The sequence below is a fragment of the Eutrigla gurnardus genome (genome assembly GCF_963514095.1).
Source record: "Eutrigla gurnardus genome assembly, chromosome: 12".
Taxonomy (NCBI): Eukaryota; Metazoa; Chordata; class Actinopteri; order Perciformes; family Triglidae; genus Eutrigla; species Eutrigla gurnardus.
The window spans coordinates 6343269-6361629 of NC_139926.1; the positions used below are offsets into that span (position 1 = coordinate 6343269).

At 42.3% G+C, this 18361-nt stretch overlaps 1 protein-coding gene across 1 annotated transcript in view; it reads right to left on the reverse strand.

Moving 5' to 3' along the window:
* The window catches only part of tbx15 (T-box transcription factor 15), a 36691-nt gene extending 20014 nt beyond the window's left edge, over positions 1 to 16677 (reverse strand). Inside the window, exons 1-3 of the mRNA XM_084022820.1 lie at positions 16180 to 16677; positions 10033 to 10240; positions 7156 to 7257 (exon numbers count right to left, since the gene is read on the reverse strand). Coding sequence (XP_083878946.1) covers positions 7156 to 7257; positions 10033 to 10240; positions 16180 to 16366 — 497 coding nt within the window. The 5' untranslated portion in view covers positions 16367 to 16677. The remainder of the gene's footprint in view (positions 1 to 7155; positions 7258 to 10032; positions 10241 to 16179) is intronic.
* Between the last annotated feature and the right edge of the window lie 1684 nt (positions 16678 to 18361).

The following is an 18361-nucleotide window of genomic DNA, read 5'->3' on the forward strand; positions in this document are numbered from 1 at the left end:
TGTTGCTGTAAAGTGATGTACATGTACGAGTACATGATACTGCATCGTTACAGAATAATCCGTTTATTGTCACTTCTATAAATTCCTCCAATAGAGAAGCAAAATGCCGTTCTCCACTAGTCAGAACCGAAATACATCACGTGTAAAAACAAAAATGCACTCGCACGTAAAAATGAGCATATCATATAAAAGAGAGTTAACAGTCTGCCTTGCAGAGTTTGAAGAGATGCAATGCATTTTTCTAATCTAGTAAAGTCATTTCTCATGTACATAAACATCCACATACTTGCAGATGGAATGCATCTATTAAAATGCAACACAGAAATACATTGTAGGATTTGCTGTTTTCATAGGGACTCACCCACCTATCGACCTCTTCACTCACATTTGTGTACTCTTGATGTGCTTTGTTGCCACAGAAACAATAAAACAAACTCTTGGAATTAATTGAATGTTGGACTAGTTAAAACCCAACTGATTATGTTGAATTAAATTGTAGGTTGCCTCTGCAAAGGGCCTTTGTTAACAACCTCATACACAGTGTTTCTCCTTTTCTCTGTTTTACAATATTTTCCCCAGACCTCCATGGTTTAAGTCTTAATTGTCCCATTATAATTGTGCAGGTAAAGTAAAAGCTTTGTGACACAGTGGCCGTGGTGTTTCTACGTTTCCCAGGTGATGGCATGGCTTTTACTAAGGGATGCCTTATTCCTTTTATTAATTCAATAAGACATGGAGGCTGCTGCTGCTCATGCTGAGTTTATTTCAAAACAACCTGGAAATGAGAAACACACACTTCCTGTGTGTCAGGAAGAAGCGACCACACGCCAAGTGTTCAGTTATAGGAACTGGCTAGCTACGTCAAGTCAGTTTTATCAAAGCCCAATATCACAAATTTGCCTCGGGGGTTTTTACAGTCTGTGCAGCATACGACAGCTTCCGCACGTAAACACACGCAAAATCTAACAAGCAACATTTAAGTGAGGTACAGGGACTGATGTTTGGGTATTACATCCGTATCATGACACGAAACACTTTCTAATAGTAATAAATAACTCCACATTAGTTCTTTTTCACTCTTTCTTTTCAAAGGCTTCATCATATTTAAAATCTTACCAAGGAAATGTTCACATTTTTTAAAACATATTAACCTTGTTTCGGATAAGTAATTAAAGTGTAGTTAAAATATAAAAAAAAAATAAAAATTAAATTAAATTAAAAGGCATTTATTGATATGAAAATGTCTTACTGTTAAATTGTGACATGTTTGTTTTTACCTTCTCGAAGCAAGCACACACCTCCACACAAAGCTCTGACTTTTGACCTTAACACACACACACACACACACACACACACGCTTATACACCAGGCGTTTCTGTAATTTCCTGTTTGGAGTGCTGTTTAGGGTTACGCTCGGCGTAGCAGGGAAAGTGTTAAGGAACGAGGAAACTTTAGCCCCAAACAGGACTGGAAATCTGATTAGTCCCCCCGCTTTCATCTTTCATAAATCTGCCATCTGGCACCGGCACGATCAATAAAGACTGGACTTTATGTGACACTCTTACTGGACAGATGGGGGGGGGGGGGGTCCTTTCCCTTCTCAGCCAAACCACACAGCTGACAAAACCACAAAATGCAATGCACTCTAATTTTCTCTTTCTTTCTTCCACATACACACAATTACACCCACTGGGAAACACACACACACACACACACACACACACACACACACACACACACACACACACACACACACACACACACACACACACACACACACACACACACAAAAACAGGTTGTCAATCTGGGTGTGAGTGAGTGTGTGTGCATTCTCAGCTCATCATACACACACACTTGCCAAACCCAGGCTGTATATTGGGTTACTGTACTGACTGAGTAAATATTGCTATTACATTACCATTCAGGGCTGACTGGTGTGTGCATTCTGAGTTTATAAGAGAAGATCAACAGGTTTGTACGAGTGTGTGTGTGTGTGTGTGTGTGTGTGTGTGTGTGTGTGTGTGCATGCGCATTTATGAATTTAATGATAATGTCCTCAAAAATATAGCAACATAAATCCCAATTTACTCGATGTGTGTGTATCCTCAGATAGAATTTAGGTTACGTCACCAGGGTAACGTCACTCACATAACTTCAACAACTCATCACAAACCTCACTCACGTAACTTCAAGGACACATCACTAACGTGACTTAAAACAACAGGTCACAATCATCACTAATACACACAATGTTGAACTTTTGAATTATATTAGGACACAACATCATTTTAAATAGTTGTAGATTTGTTTGTGTGTTTTATAACGTGTGTGTGTGTGTGTGTGTGTGTGTGTGTGTGTGTGTGTGTGTGTGTGTGTGTGTAGAAGCAGAACTCTGACATGCTCTCACACACAGTCGAAGGAATGAGGTATGTTTGAGGAGCCAGACAGCCCAAACGCTCAGCGGCTTGAGCCCCGAGCAAACCGAACGACTGTCCACATAAAAGAGCAGTAATATATGGAGCTTTAATGAGCTCGGTACCAATGAGACGTTCCTGAAGAGGGGCAGGGAGCCCAAGTAAAGCAAGTCGATTCCAATAAAGACGTATTTCCAGACCCCAAACTCCCCAAGCCTGTGAGACACACCAGTGACAGCTCCCAGCTCAGTTTGCAAAGGACTGTGGTAAATTCCCCAGCCAGGAAGAAAATCCTATTTAATTTAACAAGATATTCTGGCCTCTAAAAGTCCTCCATGATGTGTCGATTCAACCGGCAGAACGCCTACTAGGCTCTGCTGGAAAACTCTACATGAATAAACAATGATATGAAACGCAGGAGGCTCAAACTCATTTGCACACATGGCAGAAGTCACTTTGTCTGTGTTCATCTTTTGTTTTTATGCAGACAAAGCGGTTTTATTTGTTACTAACGTCACTAACATCACTTCAAAAACGCGTCGCAAAGGTCACTTCAAAAATATCGCAGACGTCACGTAACTTTGAAAACACATCACAGACGTTATTAATACAGACTGCGTTGCATAGAAATGACATGCAAAAAGCAAGAACAGCGTTGTGTTTGTGTGCAAAATGAAAAAGAGTGCCGGTGGGGTGAGCAGGGAGAGGCACCAGAGCAGAACGACTGCTACACTCTGGTAGAAAACATTATAAACAACGATATAAAATGCGGGAGCCTTGAACTCAAATGCACACATCGCAGAAAAGTCACTGTCAGTCACTTTTTTGCATCGTTCGTTTTTATGCAGACGAACAAGTTTTATTCGGTCAGAGATAAATCTGACTTGACACGAGGAGGAAGAGCTCTTTCTCTGTTTCCTTCTAAGATGACAGGGATCTGCTTTGCAAAGAGAGAGGGGACATATCTGTGGCATGCTCAGCCCTTAATCAAATATTCAGGATTGCATAACAATGAACGAAAACAAAATTCAGCCCCTCAGAATATGTTTTATGTCATTGAACTTTCTGCTTTAAAATGTGCTCACCAGCTGCAAAGCCTTCAAAACACTGATGCACTACTGAGTACACACACACACACACACACACACACACACACACACACACACACACACACACACACACACACACACACTCAACTGGAGCTGTAACACATCTGTGTGTGAAGACATGTCTCCATAAGTCTCATAAAGTGAACTTTTGTAAGGATTCTTAGGTTATATATTATTTTTTAGGGTTTGATAGGTCAGGTGTTATGGAGCTTCATTGCAGGTTTTAATTCTGTATTTTAAATGTTGGTTGTACAATGAAACTTTTCTGCATACATGAAATGAACATTTTAATTTAATAGATAAGTCTGGTGATAATCTATATTTTTGTTATTGTCAAAAAATCTGCCCAAAACTTCCTCTGTGTCATCGAGCTCCATTGTTGTCCAAAAACAATGTAAATCATCAAGAAGCTAAATGTTCCTTCATTGTGATAAACATGAGCACTGTATTTGTAGTTTTAAACTGTAAATATGCTTTCATGGTGTCTAAATTACTCAACAGAGCATCAAATTGGTTTTATTCCGCCACTGAAAATAGTCCCCAACAAATGTTCCATCTATTGCTGTTTGAATGATGTTTGTTAAAAAAAATACAGTGCCCAGCTGTTGATGACTTTGATTACCATTTTTAAAAATGAAAGAATATATATTTGCAAGCTTTTTAAAAAAAAGCTTCACATCCTCAGTAGGAACCATTGACTTCAGGCTGAGTGCCACAGACAGGTATAGGGACTAAACCTCGACCATACTCCAGTAGAGTTCTGTATATGGTGGCGCCCTCCTGTCAACAACATCAAGAAGAAAAGAGAATGGTGTGCTTCAAGACGCAGCACGGACAGTATAGTATTACATACTGTGCACATCAATGGACAACCGAGACCAACCCAGTCGCCTGAAAAAATATGTTGAATGTTGACGATTCTGAACCCACAATACCTTTCATAAATACGTTTCATATCAGGCTCCCTTTAAGAAACCAGAATGCCACGTGGTTAACGTTATGAAACGATTGGTTGGGAAACAAAACTACTTGGTTGTTTAGAAAAAACATCATGGTCAGATGACTTTCTTATGGAACATTACGTAACACAAACTTTTACATGTCAGTATTCACACAGAATACTAACATCGGCCTCCTGGGTGAAAGTCCTGTGTTTGTTTGACCAAACCTTCCACCTGCCCTTTGGACCTTCTCACTTATTATTATCAGTCGCTCACTATACTACGTCACTTTCTCTGACTGAATGCAACAACAATCATCGTATCAGTGGTTTGAAGAGACGGACAACGCCAACATTTGTGTCCGGTGATTGGGCTGTTCAGACTTTGGCAAATGGTGAATTTAAGTCAATCAGATGAAAGTAGACTCCAGTTCATTGCCTTGCCCTTCACACCTCTGCTAAATGAGGTTAATTGCAACCATCAATTTGAATCATCAATCAATCAGCATCATCGTCGACAGGTGCGTAGGGAAAACGCGTGGTCGACAATATGGAACAAAAACTCCCTCACACTGACCTCTTCACTTGCATTAAGAAATATTTCGTGAGAACATTTCAGTTCATAGAACCTTCATCAAGTTCCTCTACAACACAATAAGCAAGCATAATTTGAATTTTGGTTTGGTAAATTTGGTAGATCCACGTTGACCAATCAGGTCACACTACAAAAGTGTATCAATCCAGAATCATCATCACATTATGGCTCAATATAAATATATGGCCCAGAATATAAGCATATAAAGACTTGCATCATGTGTGGAGGCAATACCTCTTGAATAATACCTTGTTGGTGTGGGTTATGTGAGTGTTATTTGCCGTTGGGGGTCAGCAGCCTCTGTTGCGTAGGTTTCATGGCCTTATAATGTGTGGAGTCGGCATGGACCAGTAGGTCTTTGAAGTTTTCCCCGTTTATTGACAAAAACAAGCAGACCGTTAAAGCGAGGTGCTAGGTCAGGGTCTGAACTGAATATGCCAATGATTTTATGACGTGTGTGAAGATGATGAAGTCCAAGAAAGTTTCTTCTCTTTTTTTTCTTCTCTTCTTTTCAGTCTCATAAGCCTTATGAATCTACTCAATAGTTTACCCTCGCTGAACAAATCTTCAGCTTTATACATAAAACCTTCAATGGTATTGAATACTCTTCTTAGTGAGGGGCTGGGATGAAAGCCACTTTTTCCATTTTAGCCATTTTATCAGTGCTCTTACGCTGCAGTATTTCTATGTCTCACATGTCTACAAAGTGAATCTTTTCCTCACTATAATTCATAGTAATAATCAGATTACTGTTGAAACTCAATGAGGTGAGAAACTCCTTCCTGAGCATCAAATTAATTCAGACCAAAACCCTCTTCAATCATTTCAAAATGTTTCTCAGGATTCAACACAAAGTTCCTCTCAGAAAACCCACAAATAAATGGGGATATTTAGGCACACAAATAAAAGACTCACTGCTCATCCCAACCCTTAAACATCCCAAAAAGGTTTAAATAGAAATCTCTAAAATGTTTATTTTGAATGACAAAAGTAGGCAAATCAATGATAAACTGATTAGGTGGCAAATATCAGCACATCTTCCAGCTGCCCTTTTCTGGTCAAAGTGATGATGCAGTTGTGGGTTATTATTATTGATTATCTCTTCATCACACACAGTTGGAGTCTGTATCTGCATCAGCTTTTACAACCCACTGGATACGCACGTAACCTTCACATATCTCACTTCCTCATTTCTCTCATAATACCTGAATCCACTACTGAGCCATAACCATAACCCAAAACATCCAGTCCGGAGCAGCAGCTATACGTGCAGCATCACAACATTTTCTTTCCATCTCGTCCTCACTTTTTCCCATTTCCGTCTCAGTGTTGGGAGCTATCCTATTTGCAGCTTCTGGCTCTGCCTCTCGGCTAGTGGGATGATGAATACATTTCAATCTCCTCCCTCTGGCTCAGACTTCTGGGACGAGTACTGTGGGCCAGGATATCAGTCTTATTACATATCCAGAGAGATCCATCACAAGCCTTCCTCCAGCACATGCGCCCTTTAATCACTTTCAGCACCACTCCACTGATGCAAATGATGGGGAGTGACTACTTTCTCTCGGTTGCCAAGAAGAAGAGAGGGGCAACTCTCATTGCAGTTATTAGAAATGTGAAAATATCTTTTCTTCAGTCCAACTCCAATTACGTAAGACGCTAGCACCAGAAATGGCAGGAAGATGAGAAAAATCCAACCGGGTCAAAATATTTTTGCTCGGCCTGACATTTGAGAATCGTCCAGGAAAATACGGTGGTGTCGTCCAGCTGTATCAGCGGTGGAAGAAACGGGGGCTCGCTCATGCATTCGCTCATGCAGCTCGACCGTGTGTGTGCATATAATGTACAGCTGTGCATTCATTAACATCTCTGCAGACCGGAGTAGCCAAACACTGCTCTATGTGTGCAATCCTGCACAAAATACAATTCCTAAGTGTTTTCTCAGCAGTTTAGACCATAATGGGATATTAAACTTCCCACCGAAACCCAAAAGAAGCATTTTCAGCAGTTTGGTCGAGGAACTGTGGGATACGTTTCTGCATTTGGAAGGAATGTAAATAAAAAATAACTGCCATTCACTCCCATCTATGAGGTACCTGTATCTCTTGTTGTCCACGGGCACGATGTCCATGGCGATGTAATACTGCTGGTGGGGGTCCAGACCGGCTATCTTTACTCGCATGGCAGGAAACATCCTCCTGATGGAGAAAAAGCAGCATGTAGTCATGATGGATTGATACTGGTTTCTGTTTCTCTCCATCTGCTGCGTAAATCAAGAAAAGAGATGAACCTTTTTCAAAAAATACCGTGTAGCTAAAAATCACCATCACTGAAACCAGACTGATGAAGGCAACAGCTGTTACACAGCAGCCGGACGTACACGACGTACTCGGAGTTAAGGAACCACATACTTACATGGAGGAGAATTAAACAACACTGACAGATACAGATCAAATCACGTAGAACTTCTGATTAATGACGTTTTCTACATCCGACGTAGGAAGGGAAGCTTCGACACTGCCTAAAACTTAAAACTAAAGATTATTTTATTTAAATAGTTAAGAGTTCCCTTCTCCTCACAATAAGAGTTTTGATAAAACAAACATAATGGTGAAAATTGCAGGAATAAATAATGAAAACAAAAACCAACAAAACGGCTGCCAAAAGGAATTATTCTTCCAACTCATGGATCTGAGGGGAGGAAAAGCACTAAATCCCAAAAGTAATCCCGGACTAAAACAGAAAATGACTGTTGCAGCTTGATAAGAAGAAGTTACTATGTTTATTAAGATCTATCGATTGTCATAAAGGTTTGTTACATAATCATGGATACTGGATTAACTGGTTGATGACACAATTGCGGCTCAGTCTTCATCACTGATCTACGATTGTGGGATTATTATTGGAAATCTAACTGATGAGAATTTACAACAAAAAAATATATAATTAAAATATTTGTTGCAAAATGTTTCCTGTCTGTCTGCCATCAATCCTAGAAATTAACAACAACTGGTGTAAATGTTTGTGCATCAATATATATGCATATATAACATATATAATATTTATTTGGGCACTTGATTGTGTGTCTGTGGTTATTCTGATCCTGATTGGCTCCTTTAACTGAAATACTGCTAATCCTGTGAAGTGGAAAGTCTTTAAAATGTATTTAATAAAAATGAATAAATCACTTTCATTTCAACATGATCATGCACAATGTGAACCTTTACTTGATCGCTGTCATTACTCTGATTTATGGATTTATATCAAATAAAAAATGGATATATAAAAATATATAATGTGTTATTTTCATGACATATTTCCAGTCAGTGAACTTTCCATAATTGGAGAGAAATACTTTGTTCCATATTGCTATGCTACTGTGACCTCTGACCTTTGCACTCACATATTACTCTGTGGTTGCGGTCTTTATTTCATCATAACATTCTTAAACTTTCAAACTGGAATTGTATTTATGTATATATATATATATATATTAATCCTCGATATATTTGAGCAAGCAGCTCCTTCCATCGGTTGCAGCTTTTAAGCTCATTCAAAACCCCATGAAAAACCCCTGAAAAACAGCAGCTATATTATGAGCTTCTATGAGACATTTCAACGTAATTCCTCGTTTTGTACATCAAACGCAGAGTTTTTGCCGTCTCATTTAAAGCTCATAAATCCGGGCCGGCCTAATGAGAACGGAGGGCTGTTCTCTTGCTTCCTTCTCTCCCGGATTTACGAGCTTATTACGAGCAGGCCGTGAAATGCACACGGCGACGTTTCGAGTCCGCCCTCACTCCGCCTCAGCGCAGAAAAAGATTGTTGCTGTATTTACGAGCTGATTATCAATTTAAAGCCAATTCATAAAAAAAAAAAGTGCAACGAGCGGAGGACAGCAACATTATTTCAATTTGGAATATATATTTTCCATATTACAAACAGATAAAACTCTCCTGTCAAACGGAACGAGAAACAAATATTCTCTGATGTTTCATTTAGTCTTGGATCTCTGTAAAAAATATATATATATATAAAAATAAATAAATAACTGACTTTCTGATATACAAGATCATGTTTTATTTTTGGCCATTTTGCAAGAAGAAATAATAATAAATAAACATAAAACGCGTTCTCAGCCTCAATGACGTAAAAAACTGAAGCATTTTGAAGGGGATATATAAAACATATAAAATAAATGTTATAATGTGCCTTTCCGCCTTATTAAATACAATGTAACCATATATATATATATATATATAATTTTTAACGACTCAACGCGGTGATAATAACGCGCTAGTTAAAGTTCTATATTGTGTCCGTGGAGCCGCCGCATGTGAACAGAGGAGGAAGTGTGAGCGGAAGTGAGCGGCGCAGACTGCGGGGAAAGGTTCTTCCTGCAGGATCCGCAGGTCAACCTCTGCGCGCGCTCTGGGTTTGCACTGTTGGCCCGAGCGCGCGAGAGGAACACGGCGCATGTTCGAGCGAGATTAATCAGAAGCAGCTCTCCTTCTTCTCCGACTCAGCAGGAGCAACCTGCCGCGTCACGACGCCTGAACGCAGCAGAGAGGCCTGCATGTGCAACACATTAACACCCTGCAAACACAGCGCCGAGGTGTGAGAGCGTGCGTGTGTGTGTGTGTGTGTGTGTGTGTGTGTGTGTGTGTGTGTGTGTGTGTGTGTGTGTGTTTGCGCGCGTGAGAGAGTGAACTGTATGCTTCTTTTAAAATGACGCTGATTTGTTTGTGCGTCTGAACATTTGTTCGACACATCTGTGCGTTTTGTGTCATTTCTCTCATATTTGATTCTTTTTTAAGAAGCTCTAATTGCGGAACTGAGTTTGCGGTTTGTCAAAAAAAAAAAAAAAATACTGCGTAAAAGTTCGCCTCTTACGCGCCATGAGTCCACCGCGAATCTGCACGTAAGCCCTTCTGATGTGTGCGTGCGTGTGCGTGTGCGCGTGTCCGGCCTACCTGCCCGCCTTGGTGATGATCATCTCCGTGCCGATGTCGTGGAAGCGCTTCCACAGGTCCGCGCACTGCAGCTCCACCTGGATCTCCTCCATGGAGGCCGGGGGCGACGGCTCGCAGGCGACGGGGGCCAGTTCGGCAGGAGAGCCGAAGGAGCACGACGTCCGTTCGGCCAGACCCTCTCCGTCCGATCCGGGACTCGCCTCCGAGTCTGAAGGGAGAATGAGGAGCAAGATGATGAGAAGGCAGCTCGGAAACAGTTGGATTAATGCGCTTCGGCTTTACGCAGGAAAGTTGGCGCACAAGGACAGCGGCTCTGACTCCAGATCACCTGCCGTCTGCAGCTTTGGCTCGCCGGCTCAACTCGTCATGGAGTTCTGGGCTGCTGTCAAAAGCGGAATAAATGTTGCGTGAAGCCTTTGAGATTCGACGTAGAAAATGTCAAATTAGGTCACACAATGGAGAAGTCCGACGGGAAGCGTCGAGCTGAGTGAGCTCCTCGTGCAGCGCATTGAACAGACTGACCATTCAGACGCATCTAGAGCAGATAAACGTTCCCTCCATCCTGAACCGCATCCAGACCTACAGGGAAGCTTTCCACCCGCCGGAGCCTCGGACTCACACACCGAGCAGCATGACCTCAGCCTCCTGTTCACGTTTACTTCAAACCAGCAGCAGGGTGGACAAAATAACAGGAACGACCATCCGAAGCCCGCGCGGCCTGCAGGATTATAACGTCTACCTTGCAGCCAAGTTTTCCTTTCATGCTGTACCACGTACATTCATCTTCACTGTCAAACCTCAAAACACAGACTGGATTCTTTCAAATAAAGCAGGAAATTAAATAAATTACACCAGATTCTAAAACCAAATCTGTTTTTTTTTTATTTTATTTCCGGTAATAATAATAATGATAATGATAATGATAATAATAATAATAATAATAATAATAATAATAATAATAATAATAATAATAACAATAATAATTGCACGTTTAAAGAGGAATACCCCAACAAAGACGTACTTGACTCTGACCTTTAATAACACTCGTGTGATGTTATTTAAAATATATTTCATGGAAAGCTTATGGGGTTACATATCAAGCTGCATTATAGTTTTTCCAGCTGGATGTCAAATCCTCAACACCCCAAAGCTGCTCTTTTCCCAGATAAAACTCATAAGATCACCACACACTACGTCTTATTCCACTTTTTCTCAGAAACCGTTTACAGCTGAATATCCTCCGCCACCACCAGCACCACCACCCAAAAGAGAGAGAGAATCTAATAATGTATTATTTATTGGGAGCCCTGACACGTTGACTTGGCTGACTAGGGACACACAAATATGGTTATGCAAATGCAGAGCTGCTGAGACACTGGACAGCGTCCCGGCGAAAACCGCCGCGGCCAAGGCTGCTGGAAAGAGAGCGGAGAGAGCGGTGATGGAGATAGGAAGAGCTGGGGGGGGGGGGGGGGGGGGGGGGTAAAGGCACAGAGACATTTTCCATCATCTTCTTGGGAAATCCTTCCAGTGAGGACTGTCACACACGATTACATCCCCCTTCGTGTGCGTTTTAACGGCTCCCACACATGCAGATACAGTCAGACAGTCAGACAGACAGTCAGACAGACAACCAGCGGCCCCTCGCTGTCCATAAAAACACTTATTGCTGCTCGTGTTACAGGAAGAACGGCTCACGTCCCGACGTCAGCGGCCTAACGTCATCTTCACGGGAGATCGTGTCGTTTCATGCAGAGGCGGAGCCGGAACATCGGATTCTTCTGGAAGTCATTTCTACACGCGCGCTTTAGAGTGCGCGCGAGGACGTCTCAAACGTTGGTTATTTTCAGTCATCGCGCGTCCCTGCTGCGCTGACGAGGGTCACGTGATCATCAAACTGACCCTCAGACTGTTCTAATGACTGATTAAACAGCAACATCTGTATTCCTCACTGATGTTCGACTGAAACTCATTTATCATTTAAAGGCCTGGAATGAGTCTATAAATCTGAACCCAACGGAGCCAAACTGCGGCCCGCGGGCCAACTGTGGCCCTCTGCCACCTTTTAAATACACGAGTATAGCTTGAGCACATTTCTAATAAACTGCACTGCATCCGTCCCAGCTTACGCACCAGATGCCGACAAAATGTTGTGTTTTATTACGTCGTAATGTCACAGATTTACATCTTACCTTTACATCATACTAGTTTAAATCACCGTGTTACAGTTTTAAAGTGTTTCATTCGTTTAAATGAAATGCAGCAGATATAGAAATATGTTTCTGTAAAATGCGGGCACGCCAATAAACAACTGCAAATGTCAAACGTTAAACTTCAGTCAATATTTTAATGGGATATTTATTTTCTCTGGCACATGCGGGGCTGACTTCCCATCAGTGCAACGGCCTGGAAACTACACACTTCCTATAGTTTGGCCCGCCGCCTCAGAGCCGCGCGTCCGCAGGTTCTGCGCTTTTATCATCTCAACGCAGTTACGTGTCCGCTGCAACAGCAACGAGACTCGACGCTGCATCGACACAAACATTCATGAAATCTCTGGTATCGAAGGTGAAGTGTGCTTTAAATATTTGCAACAAACTCGCGCTGAAAAGCCACGTTGAGCAGCTCCGGATCTACCTCGCGCATCTGAACCGGGATGTTTGGAAGGAACGAGAGTCAACGAGACGCGCGCGCACATACATACACATACACATACACATACACACACACACACGCACGCACACAATCATCAGCCTGAAGAATACGGTATTTTGCGCACCTTTTTAAGAAGTTGCCGTTATTGGGTAAAGCCAAGCAGTCGATCCAGATTTTTTACTACAACCAACACGAGTTGTTTTGACTTTTTACAGCTTAATTATTATGAACATGAATCCAACGTTGTTGTAGCTTCCGTTCAGTTGTTTGTTAAAAAAATACAAAAATAACTGACATTTATTGATGAACAATAATGTGCCCACTCGGCAGAACGCTGCCCTGCAGAGCTGCGGTTGGCCTCACACACACACACACACACACACACACACACACACACACACACACACACACACACACACACACACACACACACACACACACACACTCGTGGCCTGTATGTTGCGGTTCAGGGCTCCCAATCAGCTCACTGCCAGGCGCCATTAAAACCGTAGAACTAATTGATCCGAGTTGAAACAAGTCAGTGTCATACGTCAAACTGTCCTCTGGGTCAAAGTTCACGTGCAGATACAGGAGCTGAAGTGAACCTAAAGCGCGTGCACATGTAATGGAAATATAACAGAAAGGAGAAGTGCTTCTAATGAAGTCAGATATACTTTTACAAATGAATGCAAGACTATAAAAAGTTGCAACTGTTTCTAGTTTTAGACTTTAGATTTCTCTGGTGTGGCGATGGTTTCAGTGATGCTGAGGCAGAGTTTTTAAAGCTGCAGATAATGCAGTTGGAATTACTTTTTTTATTGCAGTTGCATAAATTCTCCCGCTGATTTAGAATATGTAGGCTACCTTCTTTTTAAATGTTTCTGACTAAGAGGATAACACCTGGTTGTTGACACCTACAGGACTAATAGACCAGGAAGGATAATGTATCTCTCGTCGTCTGCAGTGTTTCCATTTGATGTTGTAGCAGCTACAGAAAATCTGATCCCGTGAGGTGTTATGGCGCTCTCAAGCTATTCACACGTTACACACTATTGATTCGTTCAAGCCGTACTGAACATTTAATTATATAAAAAGTGAAATGGTCCTTTATGAAGGGAGTTGATGGTTTTAATGAAGTCGCAGCAGCTTTGAGAAGCGGACAGTAGCAATCTGCCAAGCATGAAATCACTGAGTAACCGAATCCACATAGTGAGAGCACCTGTTTCCTCACTGATGGAGACCCGGCAGTAAAACCTTCATGCACACGTCTCTTTTATCAGCCCGCGCTGAGAAACGACCCGGTGTTTCAGTATCAGTAGAACATTATGCAGTAATCATGATGGATCTTAATTAACGGGCGTCTATGAGGGTTCGGCTGTTTGCAGTGCGGTGCGTAATCTGTGCGTAAAGTGTCGCCTTGTAAATCGCGGCGTTTGGGACGGGCCTTTCATGCTGAAATATTAAACTTGCACAGATGCAGCCGACGTGTTAATGAAGGTCTTAAAGGGTAAATATTATGGAGATGTGGTTGTTTTTTGAGGTCTAACAAAACGACTTGTTCACTGCGCTGTTCTGTTCAGCAGAACCGTCGAGCCGTTAAACGCGAGCCTGGTCCCGCGCCTTCCTCAGTCCTGCCCTTGTTTCTGGGGCTAATAAACGTGTTATACGACCCGCCGGCTTCCAGCCTCGCCTGGAGCGGAGTAAAAATAAAATCACTCCGTTAAGGATTCCTCTAAACCACATAATCTGACCACAGAGACTCGCTGTTCTCGGCCACCGCCGCACGAAGCGCCAAAGCGGAGGCTTTAGGACCCGATCAGGACCCGCTGAACCTGCCAGGAACCCGCCTGCTAATGAGTGGGACCCGGGGCTGGGGAGGGGTTGGGGGGGCAACAGGGAACTCTGTAGTTCATTGAGCCACAAATCCTAAAACTCTTCTGGGCGACGAAAAACAGCTCAAGACTTTTCTGATGCTAAGTCGGTTAGAAAAGTCGTTTAATAACGTCTGAGGAGGAAACAAGCTGGTTGTCATTAGCAACAGTGGAATCGGCGTCTGGACTCACGTGCGTCTGCAGACACTTTAATATCAGCAACAACAAGCATCCAGTCAGAGACCAAATCTCCTCATTTCATACTTCTCCTTTAACGCGTCGGTGCGGCGCGGCGCGGCGGCCCGGAGGTCACACTGCAGCGGCCTCGGACTGCAGCGGCGGCGGCTTCATGTCTGTCTACAAGCCGCTGCAGATCGAAGATAATGTCATTTTGTATATTGAAAGCCAAACAACATATCCAGAAGTTAATGACCAGACATTTGATCGAGGCTTTTTCACCAATTCTAACGTTTTGCAAACACGCGACTAAACTTCAGCAACATAAAGTAAATAATTTCACTTCCAGCTGCAGGTAGAAAGCTTCTCATCCTGCGGCTGTAAAAAAGAAGTGTCGAAGTTTAGCGAAACAAAGACAGTGAAGGCGCGGCAGGTTTACCTTCTTTAAAACACTGAAGTCTAAATGAAACAAGCAGCAGCATTTCTTTTCACTCCTAACTAATACATTCATCCAGAAACGGAGGAATTCATTAGTTTAGAAAGTTTAGATGAATACGCCGTGAATTTAACACAAAACATATCATTCCATTCCATATATACTTATGGCATATTTTTATGAATATTATAGACAATATTGGCATTTTTCTATCTGGATTTCTACAATTATATTTTTTACCAGATTTTATTTAAAAAATAATCTTGGATTTTGTTTCACTTGTAAATGATTTTTATTTTATTGTATGTTATTGTTTTGTCGTGCTTTTCCACTATCGCGGTGATTCATTGCTTCACATTCTACGCGGACGTTGGATGTTGGTTGATTTCAAACTAAGCGCCGAGAAGCTGATGGAAGACGAAGTCTTTGATTTCACTAAACGTCCTCTCACACCTGGGGAGGGATTCAACGTGGTGCGCGTGGCACACGCAGCGCGCCTTTAGTGCGCACGTTAGTAACGAGTCTGACGCTGTTGGTTTAATCACTGAACGCGAGTGAAACGTAGCTGAGTTTGTTCGGTTCGTTCCGAGGCCTCTCCGCGGGCCCGGGGCCAAACGAGCAAACAGCGACGCTTCGACTCGTATTGTTTTCGTGTCACTGTTATTGTGGAGTCCGCCAGCCCGGAGTCCAAACGTGGACGAGCCGCGCCGCCGCGACACAAACGCACGTCTTATATCTGCAGCTCGACTTGTACGTAGTTTGGGTTTGTTAACGCTGCACGTTAATGCGTGTTTTATTCTGCGTCATATTCCTGATACCGACGTGCTCCTCTCTGTGTAAACGAGAGCCGAGGCTCCACGTTCGCACGGAGCGCGTGGAGCTCCTCGGGCCTGTCGTGGGTTGGGTCATTGGAAGTGGAGCCATGTTTGGACTCGGGACTCGTCGCTTTTGTGTTGGTAATAACGGGTCCGGACGTGTGAGCGGTGTGGTGCATGTCTGCGCACTGACCCGGGTCCATGTCCAGACAGTGCGCCGGGTCCTCTCCGTCCGTGGCGAGGCTCTCCATGGACAACTCCAGCTCCTTCTCCTCCCAGCCTCGGAGCTTCCTCTTCTTGTTGGAGCCGATCAGGGCTTCAACGGAAAAAGCGTGCGCTCTCGAGCTCAGAGCTGCGGCAGATCGCCTCCTCTCACTCATTTCTCTCAAATCCACCCGAAGGGGAGGACGCGGCGAAAAACCCTCTCCGTCCGTGCAACGCAGCGAAGCGAGATCGTTAAAAAAAAAAATTGCACACGTCAGTGTTTACAGCGGGGCGCAAACTCACCAAGTGTCCAAAGTAATCCCAACTGTGACTAGAAACGCCGCGTGAAACGCGTGAAGGCAGACTGTGCCATCCTGGCTGCGCGTGAGATCAAGTCCGGGATTGAGAGTCTGGATGCGGTCTGCCGCTTTGCGCGTCTCTCCGTCCTTCCTCTCCGCCTCTTTCTTTTTCTCTTTCTGTCCCTCGAACTTCTCGCTGATTGATACTCACTTCTGGAGGAGTTTTTTTTTCTTGTCCGGGCGCAGAGGGGCGGCCCTCGCGCGCCCTGTCAAACCCGCGCAGCCAATAGGAAGTGAGGAGCGACGGCGAGAGAAAGTGTTCCGTCCAATGGCAGCGGAGTGAGACGGCCGTCCTGGAAGAGGAGCCGTCATCCGGACTACAGCGGCCTGATGAGCGGACTGCGCCGCGGAGCCGATAGAGAAATACATCCGCGTGTTATTGGACGAGCTTCTGCCTCACACGCACATTTGCCTGCAAACAGCGTCCTATGATAATAAACTACCGCCAGTCACTTCGAGTTAACTGATGCTCTTGTTTTGTGCCCGTCTGTCCCCTCAGATGCTGCAGCGTCACTTCTCATCCGCAGGTTCGAGTCCGCCGAGGCCGAAGCATCCGAACTCCTTTTCAATGTTCTTGTCTTTTCACCGAGTGAGTCCGCGCCGCTGATTCGATCGTTACCGGGGATTGTAGGAAAAGTCACGATACAGCTTCTTCTTCACGTCGGCAGGACAGGTGGGCTGATCTCGGGTCTGCACGGTCACCGGAACACGGGGAGGAACGGGGGATTAGCGGGTTAAAAGGCTCGGCTCGGCCTCGATGAGCGCTGATTTCAGGTCGGTAGCGGAAAATATCCTACAAGGTAAACTGCTGTGTTTACACCGTTTACAGGGAGGTGATTTACCAGCGGATTAAATACAATTTAAATCATGTATTCAAATTAAATAATCATTCTTAAAATAGCATTAGAGTATAAACGACAACTTTAAAACAAGTGTATACAAACCGACCATTTACTCAAACACACTGACGTGTCATTTCCGTTTTCTGATGAAAATAATTAAGACACAGAATTACCTTAAAATAACATTTCAATTTGAAGCCAATAAGGGCAGTTATTCGATTCATTTATAACCAATTTAGCCTTGAAAATATATCAGAAGAAAATGATCGTGTTTAGTATTGTGTGGGGAAAGTAAACAAAACATTTTGACTCTGTGGTCTAATGAAAATAATAATTATTTCTAATAACAAGTTAACCTTTCATTTTATTTTGTGTGTGTGTGTGTGTGTGTGTGTGTGTGTGTGTGTGTGTGTGTGTGTGTGTGTGTATATGACAGGTCTAATGAAAAGAATAATTATTTCTAATAGCAGGTAAACATTTTATTTTATTTTGTATATATATATATATATATACAAAATTATTTTATTTTGTATATATATATATATATACAAAATAAAATAAAATGTTTACCTGCTATTAGAAATAATTATATATATATATATAATTATTATATATAATATAATTAATAATAATATATAATTATTATATATATATATATATATATAGGACTGGTCTAATGAAAAGAATAATTATTTCTAATAGCAAGCATAAAAATTTATTTTATTTATATATATATATATATATATATATATATATATATATATATATATATATATATATATATATATATATATATATATATATATATAAATAAATATATATATAAATATATATATATATAAGACGAAAGACTAAATATTAAATATTCAAATAGAATAATGAAAATAATCATTAAGTGAATATTAAGGTCAAATCAAATATAATTACATAGCCCAAAATTTGCCAAAGGCTGCTAATAGTACACATAATA